This window comes from Nicotiana sylvestris, chromosome 5, assembly GCF_000393655.2.
Source record: "Nicotiana sylvestris chromosome 5, ASM39365v2, whole genome shotgun sequence".
NCBI lineage: Eukaryota > Viridiplantae > Streptophyta > Magnoliopsida > Solanales > Solanaceae > Nicotiana > Nicotiana sylvestris.
The window spans coordinates 91,831,799-91,850,046 of NC_091061.1; the positions used below are offsets into that span (position 1 = coordinate 91,831,799).

Consider the following 18,248-nt stretch of genomic DNA (forward strand, 5'->3'; position numbering starts at 1 on the left):
TTCAACAACATTTGCCCAATTCATCCCAATATATCTCTACATAGTGTTGTAACCCGGTAGTTCCCCAATGATATAAGCTATCACAACACCTCTCCACTTCTTTATCTCTAAATCAATTTCAGCTTTGTCTAATTGTACTACAATTTGGCCATCAATAATTTGTGGAGGTATGTAAGATAACGACATACCATTCTCAACTGCAATGTTCCTCTGAAATAGGTTTGTCCACGGTTTGGTCTTTGCGACACTTGCCTCATCAGGCTTAGGATTCTCCACAATCACTGTTCCATTAGCAGCATACACAAGCTCACTGTTTCATTGCTAGAAATTATTGTTTCCTTACTTGCATGTTGGATCTGGTGCTCCTCAGGTCTGTTAGCTTCAGTTGCTGTTGGAGCAGTGTTCAGATCTAGCCTCTGATGATCCCGCTTCACAGCTCATCATCCCCATTGCAATTCCAGTTTCCACCACTTGTTTATTAGAAGGTGTGCCCAATTGTTCCTTCTCCTTTTCATCAGCTTGGATTCGAGCACCCACATAGCTACCAAAGATAGCTATGGGGTTCTTCTTGGGCCTACCACACCCTCGTCCTTGTCCTCTTCCGTTCTCCATGGATGAGCACTGTCAGCACACGTTACTATCATGCGCCGAGAGCATGAGCGAAAAGAGAGAAAGTTTTCTTTTCTTTTGCCAGTATATTTTATTTTCATGTTGTAGCAAGAGTATTTTCTTTTTCAACCAACAAAGAATATTTTCTTTTTAGTTATGGAGCGAATTTCAACATCATTTTTTGCGTAAAAAAGTAAGCATCACATTAGTTAGTTTGGGTTTGTATGAATTTTTAGAAGAATGATTAAATTCTTGAAGAAAATAGAGTTCTGAAAATGTTGGGTACTGTGGAGGGGGGGGGAAGGTGAGTAGAATAGCATAAAAAAATATTTTCTACTCTCTAATCAAATATTACAAAATATTTTTCGAAAAAAATTTCCACTCATCAACCAAACAATGAAAAATAAGTGATAAAACCACTCATTTTTCTTGAAAACATTTTCCTTCGTACCAAATGCACCCCAAGTATATAACATAAATCCTTTCACTATTAATTGTTAATCAAGCTTGTTAATTAGGTTTATGTATAATTAAACAGGTAGGGGTCATTTGGTATGAGATATAAGAAGTCATAGTGCTGGTATAAAAATTTAATACCACCTTAATACTTTATTTGGTTAGCAAACCTGGTATAAGTTATCCGGGGATTAAAATTAGTACCGGGATAACTTATACCTTGTAGAAGGTGGGGTAATTAGTGCCGGGATAACTTATAGCTTCTTCTTAGAAATTATGCAATTGTTATTTTTAATACAACATACGAAACAGTGGATAAAAAATAATACCAGGATAAACACATCATATCTTATCACATCATAACTTATCCTAGCATAAGTCGTATTCAAACCAAACATTTTCTCGAATAATTATGGGGATAAAGCGGAAAAAAAATCTCTTAGTGCCTGTTTGGACATAAATTTTGATGGAAAATTTTTTCAAAAAAGTAAAACTTTTTTTTCGAAATGAGCGTTTGTTCATAAAATTTTCAATTTTCAGCTGAAGATGCATTTTGAAAATTTTCGAAAAATTTGAAAAATTGCAAAAAACTAATTTTCAAAATTTTCACTCATAAAACTTCAAGAACAATTCAAACTGAAATTTATGTCCAAATACAACTCTAAATTTCAAATATCATTTTCGCTTAACAATTTTTTGGAATTTTACAATTCTTATGTCCAAACGTCTACTTAGTATATCTTTTGGAAGTTAGTCTTTGAAATTCACGAGAAGACCCTATCCTCTGATTCCGTCAAAATAAGATTCCAATGGAGTAGTATTTATATTTTCCAATTCAGTAAACCAAACTTCGAAACTCACGTTCAAATTCCTCTCTCTTTGCTATCATCATAATTCATAATTTCAGAAATTTTATTTTATCAGCTCCATATTTCGTTGTTTTTTCACCATGACAAGTGAAGAACTTCTAATTATCGATCCTTTAGACCTCCAATTTCCATGTGAGTTTCTTCCTTTATGTATCTTTTAATTTTAATACTCGTATGATTCAATTTCGTTTCTGGAAAAAAAGGAATCAGTTCTAAATTATGTTCTCCTAGGGTTTTGATTATTCTTTTTTTTTGCTGCTTTTGTTATTTCGAAGTCGAGCTCAAGAAGTCAATTTCGAGCTCTTTTGAACTGATCAATAAGACTGATAATCACGTTGCTTTCAAGGTATATATATTATTACTTAACCTCTATTATACTGACGTTCATGTGCGGAATTGTGCCCCTTTCTGTTTTAATTTCTGGTGTTTTCCTTGTTTTTGAAGAGAGAGATTGTGGTAGGTTGATTGTCGGCATCAGGGGCGGATTTAGGGGGGCGGAAGGGATTTTCCGACCCCCTTCGCTCGAAAATTACGCTGTACAAATAAGGCAAACTTTGTTTTGTGCCTCTATATATTATATTTTGAATCACCTTGCCACATCACAAAAGCATAATTTAGTGGTTAACGGGTTCAAAACCTTTGCGAGGTTGCTAGTTCAATTCCCATTAGTTTTTTTACTTTTTCTTTTTTGAACTCCTTAGCGGAAATCCTGCCCCTGCCACGGGTCAGCGTAATTTATAGTCAGACTATAATTAGTTTTTAGGAAGTACCGAATAGAGCGGGATGCAATAGAGAATTGTATAGTCGAGGAATGAGTGCCGAGAAATCATATAGCCGAGTCCTACTAGTTTGGGCCGGAGATAGAAGAATTTACTTGCTCCGGTGTTTGCACCAAACTATTAAATACATGATAGTTTTTTTAATTAATTTCCAAACCCAAAGAGGTTTTTAGAAGGCTAAAAGGTCCCTTGAGTGCCTCAAGGCTATGTCATAATAGATCCGAACACTTGCTCTGATCGACTTCCAGATCATATTTGCTCTAGTAAATAACTAAAGAAAATAGATAGATGGGAGATAGAAAAATAGAAGAGAAAGTAGGATTGATTATATCAATATGTATCTCACTTTAATTGTTACTTCTAAAGGTTTTACTTGGTTTGGTGCAAACATTAGGTGCGGTAAGTTTTACCTATTTTGTTTTTGATGAGCAGGAAAGCTGAAGTCCTAATCTTCACTCAATTCTGAATTTTTTATTATTGATTTATGAGGAAGATGTTCCTTGATAAAGGAAATGGTCATTTAAATGTTAGTGTTATAAATTTGTAATATTCTGGCTGAGGGGGATTTCATACTATTTTGAAAAGGCTAAATTATGTACTCTTTATCGGCTTTTATTAGGTAAAGACAACCAATCCCAGGAAGTATACTGTCAGGCCGAACAGTGGAATTGTTCTCCCACAATCAAGATCCAACGTTACTGGTGCTTTTCTAGTTCTCTGTGATGGGTCTTTTAGATTTGATTAATGTCATTTGATGTTATTTTTGGTTTACTTTTGTTGATAATTGGATTTAGTTACGATGCAACCGCAAACAGAGTTGCCTCCGGATATGCAATGCAAAGACAAGTTTCTTGTACAGAGTGTGATTACGAACCCTGGGTCTACCCCGAAAGATATTAACCCAGACATGGTATTTTAGCTTATAGATTCTTTTGTTTCTTTGTAGTCGACTTTATACATTCCAATCTTATTCTTTTCTTTTTCCGAAGTTCAACAAGTCCGGAGGAAATCATGTTGAGGAATGCAAACTAAAAGTTGTTTATGTTTCACCACCAAGAAAGCCATCGCCAGTCCCTGAAGATTCTGAGGAAGGGACTTCACCAGGAGCTTCTGAAACTGTAAGATGACAATCTAAATTAGTTTTCCACTCTCTGTTTTTGCATCTTTTGTATTCAATTAGAATACACCATTTACTTCTAATTCATCTGTTCATCATGGTAGGGACATACATTAGTTGCAAATGATTTAATTTTTGCTTATCACAGGATTTACAAGAACACAGTGAGTCTCAGGATAACTCCACTAAGGTATGTTATGAGGGTCATCTAAAGCATTGACGTTCGGAAACTGTTAAGTCATTAGACATAGCTTCTGGGAGAAATATACTTCATCTGAGCTGTAAATGTAGATTACCTTCTGGACTCAACGGGGTTAATTGATGGCCTCAACCAGTGAAGATGAGATTGGGGACACCTTAAGAGAACTCTTAGAATCACTAGAAAACTTAATGAACCTTATTAGCCTATTAATCTTGGTGACAAGGAGAGGAATCAATTCTTTCATATCAGATTTTGCTATTTCTGTTCGAAAAATTTGATTAGCTCCTTTGAGATTATTCTGGATTTGGTTCCCCTATTGTTTCTATTTTCTCAGGTGGTTCTTACCTTCAAGAGGCTCATATATGTTGATGCTTTGTAACCTACACTGTTAGGAAGTTGATTTGGATCCTCAACTTCATCACTCTTCTTGTTGTCCAGTTAATCTGTTTATTAGATGTGAGGACACTATAGTAACCCGTGGAATGCAAGAACAGTTTTTAGGTAACAAACAGAAAACCTGGAAAGAAGGTTTATCGAGAAACCCAGTATTATTACCCATTAATTCACCTTCATAATGTGACAAGTTGAATTGTATTTTCCTTCTATTTCAACCTCTTAATCCAACCTTCAGTTTCCAACAATTAATGCTAACCACATTTCGTTTGAAATCGATTGTCTGCTGCTTCTGTTGGTAGTCAGCAACTCCACACTCTTCTTGTCTTGTCCTCTTTCTTTGGACAAATGGTGCAACCTACCAGTTTGGATTCTCTTGTTTGTTGTGTAAAAAGTGACACCTGAACCTGACCAAAAAGAAATTATGTTTGTTCTTTTCACCAACTTCCCCAACTTGCTCAGATTGAGGCATAGTAGTTTTTGTTGTTCTTTTCATCAATGTTTTTTTGATCCCAGAAATTGTTTAGTTAGGTAAGGAATTAGCTCAAGTTTGCATAAACAGATACAGGTGAAAAACAAGTTGAAGAAACCAACACTAGTTTGTAATTGTGGAATATTTCTTTAGTATTTCAGGATTATTTCTCCTGAGAAGGAGATGAATGTGATAGTTATTACATTCGCAAACACATAAAAAACAAGTTAAGGGAGAGAACTTAAACAGAAGAATGGTTGAAAATAAATTATATATGCCTATGTGCTTGTTTTTCTTCCAGAAACAAGTAATGCCTCATCATTTATCTTTGGATTTGGGAAGTGATAGTCAAAGAATTTTGTTCTTTCCACATATCATACCTTATCGACAAAAGAATTTTGTTTTTCCAGAATGCTAGTATCAAACTTATTGTCCTCTCACATTTAGATGTGTCATATTCTTTTTTTGATAAGTAATTCATATCTTGGAATCACTGCAGGCCAGAGAACTAATTTTGAGGTTGATGCAAGAGAGAGATTCCATTATTCAACAAAATGCCAAGCTCAACCGAGAACTGGTATATGATTTTTCTGCGTGCTTGGTCAATGGTTCTTGAGTAAATTGATGTTTCCTTTTGCTGTCTGCTTGTTTATGCTTGTTTTATCCCTTTAGGATGGCTCTTCAGATAATTTATGTGCATGGTAGATCAGAAGTCATTAATCCCCAGATATAGCACTAATAAAGTCCGTCAGCACACTAGCACTAACCAAATAATTTGAGCAAGTCTTGAAAGGCGTGTTTAGAGAAAAATGTGGTAGTTATTGGAAATGAGGAATCTTATCTTCACGATGTAGAACGAGTTCGTTTTTAAGAAATTCTTTTGTTCAATCAGAAGCAAATAGTTCGTGGACTATTAAGTTTTGGTGTGATAACCATGCTGGTGATTTGGCCTAAGTTGGGAACTTCATAGCAAACTTGGGCCTTTATCTGGATTTGCTATAACACTTGTTTGAATTTAGTTTGTGTGCGCAAAGAAAAATTTCCATACAGCTGTGTTGACATTTTGTCTAGGATGATTTTATCATTTGGGTGCTATTTGAAACCATTGTCCAGGAGCTTCTGAGGCATGGACGTCAAGAACATCGTACTGGAGTTCCACTTTCGTACATCTTGGTGGTTGGCTTGCTTGGCATCCTTTTGGGGTACATTGTCAGAAACTTTTGATGACCTCAGGTCTGAGAATAAAGTTTCTCTTTCTGGTTGTGGCGGGCAGGTGTGGGGAGATTTTGAATACTTACTTTCTAGGCAAAATTTTGTACATTATTTGAATCTGAATAGCTCGGTAATTCTGAATATTGTGCCAAAGGATTGTTTGGATATTTTCAAAGTTGTAGGATGATAAAACTATAGTCGTGTTCCCAACTATGCATTTATGAGGGAAATCAGAAGGAAAAGAAGAAAGAAAACCACATTGAAGTGGAACCCCTAGTCTTAGCTCACTGGCCTCGCTGCCAAGGGCGGCTCTAGGGTAAGGCAAGTGAAGTTCTTGCCTTAGGCCCCCAAATATTCAAGGCCCCAAAAAATATATATATATATATGGTAAATTCTAATATTTATTTAAATTTGGTAGATGTAGGATTGAATGAGTTAGTGGGATAGAACTTTTCTCTTACTAAATTAAATAAATCTTCTGATCAATTCTATTTTTCTTTCTTTCTTTTTTCATATTTTTTACTATTTTACTTTCTAATTTCAAATCAAATTCTCTAAATTAGCTATTCCTTTTTGTCACATTTCATAGATCCTGATATATGTAATCAAGTTTTTTTATGTCTCATTTTTATAACTAAGAAATTCCAGAGACAAGTATCGTAAAGTTCAAAACACGATTGATAATAGGTTCAATCCTTTTACCATTTTCATTTAATGCTATATTTTTTTATAGGGAGTTCAATACCATATGACTTACGCCTAACCCACATACTATACGTTGTTCTCTCACCACTTTTTTTTGTCTCCATATTATATCGATATTATGAAAGAAATTCAGGATCTTTTAATATATTTTAGTTTAAGCCACCAGTTCCGTTGAGCCGCGCTCATTAATGATCAACAATTATTTATAGACCACTGCCCATGAATGTGTTATTCAACAACTTCATTCATATTTGGTAACTAAATAATACATTCATTGATTGTTGTCTTATCTTAATTGAGACTAAAATTTGATTGAGAATAGCATGGGGATGGACATGTGGCTCGATTAGGAGACTAGTAAAGCTTTAATTTAGGTCCCCAATTTTTTTTAATAATAGATATTATGATTTTATTTCAAGTTAGACAATATTAAAGTGCGAAAAAAAAAATACAATAAACCTTGGACAAAAGAAAGAAAGAAAGAAAGAAAGACTATCTACTCTTTAACACTAAAAATATTTTAGAACTTTGAATTAAATTACTTAGATCTTCATATTAGTAAATATATTTTATACAACAAAATCAAAGGTAACATACTGAAAATATATGTCTTACATCCAATTTATTTAAGTTACTTTTTACTAATATAAATAGTAATACTACTATGTGAAGTTAAAGGTTTCATCATTTAAGCATGTTATGCTATGAATAACAAGTATGAAAAAATAGCAACACTATCTTTTTTTTTTTTGTTTTTTTTGTATATGTGTGTGTATATATACTAATAAAAAAGTATATGGTCTCTTATTAAATTTGGCTATAGGCCATAAATTTTATGGAGCCGCCATTGTTCGCTGCATTGAACTACCATGTAGATGTTTTTAGTTTCGAAGCATGTATGGTTTTGGTTAAATAGCTAATGAATTTTGACTCTGAAAATATTCAGACTGCCAAAGACAGGTATCCATTTATGTGGATCTGAAGACCATGATACTCAAAGTTGATCCACGTGATACTCCATCAGAATAGACACTGTTAGTATTTTAAGAAAATGAATGGATTGATGAAGAAAACTGAATCCAAAATGTTCATTGTAGATTGACTAGTTGTGGTTGCTTCAAATTTGGTTTCCCACAGTGATGGGTTTATTTCATTAGTTTAACTGAAATTCAGCTCGATTGGAGTTGATCAGTCTTCACTAATATACGAGTGCATTAGCTCTGTGTACAGTACCATTTAATTACTATGACGGAACTTCTTTTTTTTTCTTCACAAAGTTAATAGGGGACGAAAGGAACTCAGCTTGGAACTTCACTCTGAAGTTTGAATGATGACTTATTGACCAAGGCGCTATGTCTGGGAAGCTATTCGAAACTGAAAGAGGAAAGTATTTGGCATCCCCCTAACTAAATAAAACTCAAGACATATTCCACATCTTTTACAGCCAATTTGCTTCTCCGATCTCTCAGAGAAGCTCTTTGATACACTTTTGAAGCCATAAAGCTATGGATGTGTATTACAAATCTAGCTTAGCTAGTAATACCAATACTCCAAATTGGATGTGGTTAACTATTCATTTGTTTTCTTTTCTTGAATGGGGAAAATAATAAAACACAAGGAACAAGAACATGATTGTCAATGAAGAAAAATATTTTATTATAAATTTCTGATTGATCTCTATAATTCTTTATTTTCTCCACACATAAAATAAGCTATCAATATCTCTATTTATAATAGTATGAAACTTATTTCAACTAGAAACATGAAAGCCTATTCCTATATTTATTCTAACTGCAAATTCTATTTAGACATGAATTAAATAAACCAAATCCTAAATAACTAAGGTTTCCTACTACAAAATTAGTTTTCCAACATTCTCCCGTAATTCAAAGTTGTATACGTCTGACTTGTTCGTTGTGCAGTTATGTTGGAGCACTTCTCTCCAACTTTCACTTTTGATGAAGCACATGTCTTCATCCCTTAATTTTTGTTGAAGCACCTGTCTCCAACTCACGTTGATGCACTTTGTCACCAACACTCAATTTTGTTGAAACCCTTGTCTCCAACTCACGTTGGTGCACTTTGTCACCATTTGTTGATGAACTTTGTCATCAACACCCAATTTTGTTAAAGCCCCTGTCTCCAACTCACGTTGATGCACTTTGTCACCAACACCGTTGATGCACTTTGTCACCAACTCTCAATTTTGTTGAAGCACCTGTCTCCAACTCACGTTGATGCACTTTGTTACCAACCGTTGATGCACTTTGTCACAAATACTCAATTTTGTTGAAGCTCCTATCTCCAACTCACGTTGATGCACTTTGTCACCAACCGTTGATGAACTTTGTCATCAACATCCAATTTTGTTGAAGCCCCTGTCTCCAATTCACATTGATGCACTTTGTCACTAATCGTTGATGCACTTTGTCACCAACACCGTTGATGCACTTTGTCACTAACTCTCAATTTTGTTGAAGCACATGTCTCCAACTCACGTTGATGCACTTTGTCACCAACCGTTGATGCACTTTGTTACCAACACCCAATTTTGTTGAAGCACCAGTCTTCAACTCCCAACTTTTTAAAACCTCTCTCCAACTTTTAGAGAAGAGTTTCTTCGTCTTGTGCCATATTTGTTGCACCTCTTTAAACTTATTTTTTTTCTTAAATCTGTCATGAAACTTTTCATCGAATAACCTAATTTTGTCGACAATTATCTATGATTTTACCAACATATTTTTTGGCCAGACGGGCGGCACCCATTGGCTAGCGCCGCCCGCCGGCAGCAAAAGCTGCTTAATTCTCTCCCAAGATCGTAGAAGCTCTGATACCAATATGAAGGAAAATATTTTATTATTAATCTTTCTGAAAGCTCTCTACAATTCTCACAAATCTCCACACATAAAATAAGTTATCAATACCTCTATGTATAATAGTACGAAACCTATTTCAACTAGAAACAGGAAAGTCTATTCCTATATTTATTCTAACTGCAAATCTTATTTAGACATGAATTAAATAAACCAAATCCTAAATAAAAGGTTTCCTACTACAACTTTGAATTAGTTTTCCAACCGTTAACATGTAATAGGCGGATTGTCAAGCTATATAATTAATGAATGTAATCCCCTGTTTGTCAAAGGACTTTAATTTTACGAAGATACAAAATCCAAGTGGACCAAATAAAATCACACAGTATTTAGGAGAAAAGGTTCTTATTTGGAACTGGACCCATGTTAATGTTACGCCATTGATCAAGTAATAGACGCAGGCAAAGCAGTAATGACATGCGCAATTTCTACATCACAAGTGCAAGCATCACAATGAAAATCAGCATCTTCATCGTCACTGTCAATGGAAGGCCACCCATTGGTGCGACTGCGTTGATGTTGGATAGTGCAACGAGTGGGTCTTTGTCCCAAGACTTGAGGATTTTTCACCCAAATAGTTTTCAATATTTCTACTAAACTCTTCCGGCAATCCTTTGCTATTGTTCGTAGTGGCTCTCTTTCTTTCATCCCGGCGATCAACATTACTCCTTTTTCCTTAACGTCACCACCCATAAATATCATTATTATACCAATCACATACAATGCTCCGAGGTGCCCTCCATTTGCTGCTTTCTTCAGAAGTTCCTTAGCAACTTCTGGCCTTTCGTTTTTAAAGAAGTCCATCTGGTCAGATTAAAATAAAATTTTAATATCACCTCAATTTGAAATATAATCTTCCGCAATAAGGAGATCAAAAAAAGGTTAAGACCTTTACTTTACTGTGGAAAGATTTCTTTTTCCCGTTTCAAATAAATATGCATATATGCTAACTAGCTAAGGATAACTCTTCTAGCACATATTTTCCTGTTTTTTATTTTTTCCTTTAATCACTATGTTTATTGTTAGAATATACTATAAGCCATGCGTATTGTTATAGTATTCTTCATGAATAACTATTTATTTACTTGTTTAAATTCAATAAAGTTTCATTTTAAATAGATCATGTGTTGGTTTGTGCGTCCATTGCTTACATAGTAGATGATTTAGTGTATAGAGTTTAGCTTATACACGGAAGATTAAATCATCGGTTCTTGTAAGACATAAAAGTTAATGTTCACAATCTAATGATGGAATTGGACAAATCATCGGAATGATTGTAGCACAAGATTAAATATAATTTATCTTGATTATGGGAATGGTTTAATTCCAACTTCTTGTGCTAGTACATTTTGTATGTATTGAACGGATCAAGTAGAGATGAGTATTTTATACTGACTTTATAAAATAATTTCTCTAGTCCATTTAATGTACTTATACTCTTAATCCTGATATAATTATTATTAGCTGTGTATGTCACTTGTTGTTTTGATTTATTAAAAGGCGAGATTCTTTCGCGAGTCAATAAGCCTGGTAAATTGGATAACAATGATATACATTGGCGAAGTAATAATTAGTTGATGGAATCCATGTCTCAATTTTGAGATTGATGATACTCCTTTATGAAAGCTTATAAGTTTTCATGTGTAAACCCGGCCGGTGGATTTTGTATCCGACACATGAAATAAGTTAAGTGTAAGTCTAAAGGAAGTAATCAATAAATTAAATAGTCAGTAATTTAATTTGATTGATTAGTATCTGAATCTTAACATGGGGAGTTAAATAAGGTTTTATGGAAGAATTTCGAAATTGAACTAAGGAGTGCAATTACGAATTTTTAGTGGAATAATTCGTAATTTATTATGATGGAAATTAGTTTCAGAATTTCGAAATTAATATCATAATAGGAAGCCTTGTTAATTAAATTCTGTGGTCCCTACTGTGCCTAAATAATAGAAAATAGTGGAAACTGTTACTTAGTGGGAAAGAAAACGTGGAAACCGTCCCTTAGTGGGAGAAGGAAACCTAACAGGTTTTGAAAACGGTTTTGACCTAAAAAACGCAGCTATATATATGGATATAAGGGCTGGACGTTTTTTACATGATTCTGACTGCGGTTTCTACTAGAATTTTGCCCACCCAAAATTCTCTCTTTTTCGGTTATTGTTTGGGTAACACAGTAGAAGACTGTGGAAATCTGCTAGTGTGTTTTCAACTGAGGAACTGGAGAACGACCTAGATTTGTTGTGTTTACGTTTCAAGAGGTAATCCTAAAATCTCCATACGTGCTAGTTGTTTAGATTACACGTGAATAAGATTCTGTTATTGCTTCCGCTGTGGTATATATTCCATCATTTATTTCGCATCCATATATAACAAACAATATACTAATAGCCTATTGGTTGTTTTTGCATTACTTTCCAAATTGAGACGCATAATTCCATAGATGCATGCAAAACAATAGTATACACTACTTACTGTATATTTTTACGGCAGACTCACTAGGAGAAGGTTCTTAAAAAACTTGTTCTAAAAGTCCTGTTATGGTCTCTATTTCAGGGCTTATTATTTTCTAACTTGATCCAGTGTTCCAGAGTTGCAAAATATTACTAGTAATATTTACGGGTAGCCTAATTAATTGAGGAGCAGTAGAAAACCCTAGAACAGGAAAAGAATTAATATTGAAAGATTGGAAACTTAAAATAAAGTGTAAATTACGTACCACGCCTTTCCTATATAAAGCTTCTGTATTCCCGCATTCGCTGCACAGCTCCATGAAAGAAGTAAGTTTGCTTATCTTCTCTTGCTTGTTCCTCTCCCATGAAGGTTCAATAGGAAAGTCTGCCAATGTTGCATTCTGATATACGTAACGTTCCTTTGCTAGTTCATGAAAAACCTTGCAACTAAAATATCAATCGGTTAGAAAAAAAGAAATTGCTCCTTGTAAAAAAAATGATATTTGTAAGAGATATATATAAATATATATACCTTAGCTTGATATTGATGTAACTTTTAAAAGAACAAGAAGCAACCCTCGCAACAACTTCAGCAAGTAGCTCATTAGGAAGAGATTCAATGGAAAAAGAAAACTTCTCTTACGTTTCATCACAATTTTCTTGCTATAAAAAACGAAGACGAGAAATATGTCAAAGAGTATGTGTTTTTACTTGTTAATATATTTAGGCAGATTTCTGTTTATAGTTTCTGTTTGTTTCAGATTTCCTTGTTTGAATGGGATTTGGTATTAGTCAAGGGCAACTCTAGGCCCCAAAAATATAAAGTATTACCATATATATATATATATATATATATATATATCTATATATATAACTAGTAACGCACGTGTATGCCAAGTCATGTAATATACAGTTATGTAAGATAATATCAATATTATAAAAATAAAGCTATGAGTAAATAATTATACATAAAAGATTAAAGTACAAGTTTTTCTGAATGAAAGTGCAAAATTTCATAAAATAAGGAAGCTTAGAGAACCTATTAAAATTTATTATCAGTGAGTATTTGAAAATTAAACCTTATTTGTGACCGTCACCTTTATCAACACTGTGGCAGTTTGATTTATTGCGATAAAATATTTCTCACAAAAATCTTATGATTCTTTCCTGTATGAAACTCACCCAAATTAGCACGATTGGACACTTCAAAGTTGAGAATATTTTAATTTTATGAAAAATAAGTCAAGAACTAATTTCTAACAAATCATAAGTACTAAGTAGCATCACATACAAGCAGTTAATTATCAAAGTGCAGGGAGTACTTAGTCATATTTTGAGAGCATGGATCAATAGAGTTTGCTGAGTTGTGTCCTACGTCGGTGGGTTATAGGTATCTTGGTCTCCTTATATGGTCTTGGACAATCCACACATCATAAGCTAGCTTTTGGGGTTGAGTTAGGCCCAAGGTCCATTCTTATCAGAGTTAGATTATGCCTTTTAAACTATTTTAAAAGTATGAACCATTTACCACAAATAGGCTCATACTCTTTTTTAATTTTCTAATGAACAGCGAAGTCGGGCCAATCTTTTCAAAAGAATTGGGTGACATGTATTGAAGCAAAACAAAGTAAAAAAAATATTAATAAGGACATAGTAGTACTCAAACATATATTAACTTGGTGCAGTACAAAAATTTTGATGCTGACAAAAAGAAAATGAAAGTACCAAATCCGCAGAAAAATAGTGGAACGAATAAAGGTTGAGCGAAAAATGGACCCTATATATGTTAGTTTCTAGGCTAGCATGTGTATTTTACGATTATCAAATAACTCAGAAATTTAAACTCATCAAATGCAAAGCAAGAAACAAGCAATCACTAAATGGGATCTCATAGCTAAATCTCTAGAACAATGTAATTAGCTCTGTCTCACAAAATTTGTTTAGTAAAAGAAACTCTGTGTGTGCAATTAATGTTTTGATTCAACTAATCAAAAAATAACAATTCTGTCTCCCCTCAACCTGCTAGCACATATCTACTTTTAGCGCAAAGTCAGTCAACATAAATAAGCAGACGAATACGTTAAGACATTGTTCAAATTATGTTAGATATTAAAGGTATTTGATTGAACACTAACCAGGGGTAAATCAGGGACTTCGTATAAATTATAACCCGTCGTTCAACATTCTTTCAACCCTTTATCGCACCTAAGAAAATCAAACAAATTAAAAGGATTTTGTCATGTGTAATACAGTCCAATAGAAGGGCAATTCTTTCAAAAATACTGCGCATTTTACGTTTGACATCCATATCGTTTGCCACTCAAAAGTCTATTTTGCATTAAAGGGCTCAATGATCAATTAAAGTGATATAGTTCACTACATACTTACATTCACACACATATACACATACGTTTATCTATATATTTATGAGAATGATACAATTAATGCACTTTTAAATTAAATATGATAAGAAAGGTATTTCAAAAGCCAAAAACCTAAATTTAAGTCTTTTAATATGGAGCAATCAAACAGATGATCTGTTGGATCTTGTGGAAACAAGCACTCAACCAAGAAAAAGGGGCATACCACAGTCTACTAATATATATAATACATACAGTGTTGGGTACTTGCTAGAAGAAGCCAAGTGCTAGCAACTATACGTAAATATGCCTTCAATAAAATATCTGAAACACCATTCTTATCAGAAACGATGGCAACTCTTCAAAACAGCCGTGTGTTGGCTTCTGTTAGTAGTAGGCAGTTTTTTTTTCTTTTTTTTTCTTTTTTTAGAATAGGATATTTAGTTAATGAAGGATATTTTGGTAATTTGACTTTTAAGTTAGGGGCTTCCTGCTTTTAATATAATATAGATTATTGATAAAATATTTTAAATTCTAATATTTATTTAAATTTGGTAAATGTAGGATTGAATGAGTTAGTAGGATAGAACATTTCTTTCACTAAATTACATAAATCTTCTCATCAATTCTATTTTTCTTTCTTTCTTTTTTCATATTTTTTACTATTTTACTTTCTAATTTCAAATCAAATTCTCTAAATTAGCTATTTCTTTTTGTCACATTTCATAGATCCTGATATATGTAATCAAGTTCTTTTGTGTCTCATTTTGTTTAACTAAGAAATCCTAGAGACACGTATCGTAAGGTTCAAAACACGATCGATAATAGACTCAATCCTTTTACCATTTTCATTTAATGCTATATTTTTTTATAGGGAGTTCAATGCCATATGACTTACGCCTAACCCACATATTATACGTTGTTCTATCACCACTTTTTTTGTCTCCATATTATATGGATATTATGAAAGAAATTCAGGGTTTTTTAATATATTTTAGTTTTAAGCCACCAGTTCCGCTAAGCCGCCCTCATTAGTGATCAACAATTATTTATAGACCATTGCCCATGAACGTGCTATTCAACAACTTCATTCACATTTGGTAACTAAATAACACATTCATTGATTGTTGTCTTATCTTAATTGAGACTCAATAAAATTTGATTGAGAATAGCATGGGGATGGACATGTGGCTCGATTAGGAGATTAGTAAAGCTTTAATTTAGGTCTCCAAAATTTTTTAATAATAGATTTTATGATTTTAGTTCAAGTTAGACAATATTAAAGTTTGTAAAAAAAAAAATACAATAAACCTTGGACAAAAGAAAGAAAGAAAGAAAGAACATCTACTCTTTAACACTAAAAATATTTTAGAACTTTGAATTAAATTACTTAGATCTTCATATTAGTAAATATGTTTTTTACAACAAAATCAAAGGTAACATATTGAAAATACATATCTTACATCCAATTTATTTAAGTTACTTCTTAATAAAAATAATAATACTCCTATGTGAAGTTAAAGGTTTCATTCATTTAAGCATGTTATGCTATAAATAACAAGTATGAAAAAATGGCAATACTATCTTTTCTTTTTTGTATATGTGTGTATATATACTAATAAAAAAATATATGGTCTCTTATTAAATTTCGCTTTAGACCACAAATTTTATGGAGCCGCCATTGAGTATTATAATAAAGAAGAAAAACCGAAAAGGAAATTGTTTAGCCCCTTTAATAATTCTTATATCAGGTGAACAAAGGAAAAAATGTGCGGTACCACCCATTCCTTCTCCTATGTATATTTGGATTAGTGCTTTTTGCCACTTATACTAAAATTAAGCTCCTTTTTTGCCGCTTATAAAAAAAAGGACCAATACTGTTTTAGAAACTACGATAGGAGCTTTATTTTTGAACTTCTATACAGGTTATTATATGTATCCTAGACAAACTAAAATATTGTAGTAATTCCTAATTTTAATAAAATAACTCTTTGCTTTTTAAAAAATAAGTCTTTATTACCAAAAGAAAGTATGAACTTTGAATTTAATTATACTGAGATGTTGTTGCGGACTTGCAGTATTGTTTTATGGGGGTATTATCATTTTTAGCCCCTCCCCCTCCCGAAACAATTTACATTTGGTAGCCGAAAAATTATATAAACTTGTATAGTTTTTGTATATAACATACAATGTATATAAATTTTATATATTTTTCAGCTATTATGCTTATAACGGCTATATAGTATCATTTTTCTTTGTTTTAATGAGTAAAACACTGGACTATAGGCCATGGGCTCTTTTAAATAAATCCATATTCAATTTGGATTGAGGTTCTTCAAGCCCATTACTGTATAGTGGAACCAGATACGTGAAAGTCCTTACGATCATTTGGTACAACGTAGAGGAATTTTCATTAACCACTATAATTTAGAGCTTAGTAATTATAATTTGCCTAATTATTATTCATAGATACGATTCAATTGTTACTAACTTGTATTCAAACATGCACGAATACAGCTTGTGTCAACTGTATTCGTTCGCGCAACAAATACACCGTCTATATATTCATTCGTGCAATTGTATTCATTCGTGCAACGATTACAATATGTATCAACTGTAACCAATGCAAAATACAAGGGTGTATACAATGGATACAACTTGTATCGATCGTATACAGGGTGTATATAAATGATACAACATGTATCAACTGTATTTGTTCGCGCAACGAATACAACTAAGGCGAAATACAGAAATAGAGAAAAGTAAAATGTTTTTGTTGACAGTCGAACTCAAGACCTTCGCTAACTAAGCAGACACTCTAACCAACACTACAAAATCTTGTTGCTCTCTTGTTACAGTTCAAAATAATTAATCTCTTATTTCATGAATTTGCTATAAGATTCAAATATAGCTATGAATGGTAAATTTGCTGAAAGTATAGCTACGAATAGTAAATACAATATAAATATTTGACATGTCGCATAATTTTTCCTACAATGTATATCCCATGATATTTCATGATATCCCATAGGGTGGAATATCCAATAAGAATAACTATGGCCAAACCCATAAACGACTCCTTAAACTTGTATTCACTTTTTATTTTGACACTTCTATTCTGACATTTTCAATTTTGACACTTCAGCTCACTTTCTTATGTGCCACTTAAACACTAAATGCCGACTTGTCACATTGAGTGAGTTTCCCCACCCAGGTCACGCGTGAAGTTGTACTTATCTCCCATTTTAACGTTAATAAATACCATTGAGCCCCCCCTTTATACCCCATTTTCCTACATCTATCTTTGTTATCAGATACAAAATAAACCCTAAATCTCAAAAGCTCCATCTCTATGAATATTCAAAGACTGCATTATTTCTTCAATTTGTTGAAGCTTTCATGAAATTTATAGGAAATTGAACTCTATTATACTAGTTGTCTTCTTCTTCCCTGATTTAGAGTTTGAACTTCATAGTCGTTGTAGCCATGTCGCAAAGAGCAGAGAGTTCTCAAAACGGATTGAATTTTTGTGGTTGTGGTTTTAACACAAAGGTGATAGTGTCATTGTCACGACCCTAAACCCGAACCCGGTCGTGATGGTGCCTCTCGTGAAGACAAGGTCAGTCAATTAAACCCAATTCACCTTTTAAGTAGTTAAACAATAATAAACAGTCTAAGCATGAGTTAATAAACCAAAGTCTAAGCAAAAGATAGTATAATGTGCGGAATACAGCCCAAACATAGCCCG

At 33.2% G+C, this 18,248-nt stretch overlaps 2 protein-coding genes across 3 annotated transcripts; one reads left to right on the forward strand and one right to left on the reverse strand.

The window, feature by feature from the left end:
• Positions 1–1,830: 1,830 nt before the first annotated feature.
• On the forward strand, positions 1,831–6,339 carry LOC104239861 (vesicle-associated protein 1-2-like). 2 transcript variants are annotated; one of them, XM_009794588.2, is made up of 8 exons: positions 1,831–2,066; positions 2,210–2,280; positions 3,333–3,414; positions 3,508–3,623; positions 3,703–3,831; positions 3,979–4,020; positions 5,397–5,474; positions 6,011–6,339. In XM_009794588.2, exons 1-8 carry the CDS (start codon positions 2,015–2,017, stop codon positions 6,119–6,121), a joined length of 681 nt encoding a protein of 226 aa, XP_009792890.1. In that variant the 5' UTR covers positions 1,831–2,014; the 3' UTR covers positions 6,122–6,339. The 2 variants fall into 2 exon arrangements, with proteins under 2 accessions (XP_009792890.1, XP_070030627.1); XM_070174526.1 differs by lacking the exon at positions 3,979–4,020 and having other exon boundaries at positions 1,832–2,066.
• Positions 6,340–10,071: 3,732 nt separating this feature from the next.
• Positions 10,072–10,491, reverse strand: LOC138868977 (uncharacterized). The gene has a single exon (XM_070146560.1). It carries the CDS (start codon positions 10,489–10,491, stop codon positions 10,072–10,074), a length of 420 nt encoding a protein of 139 aa, XP_070002661.1.
• Positions 10,492–18,248: the final 7,757 nt, after the last annotated feature.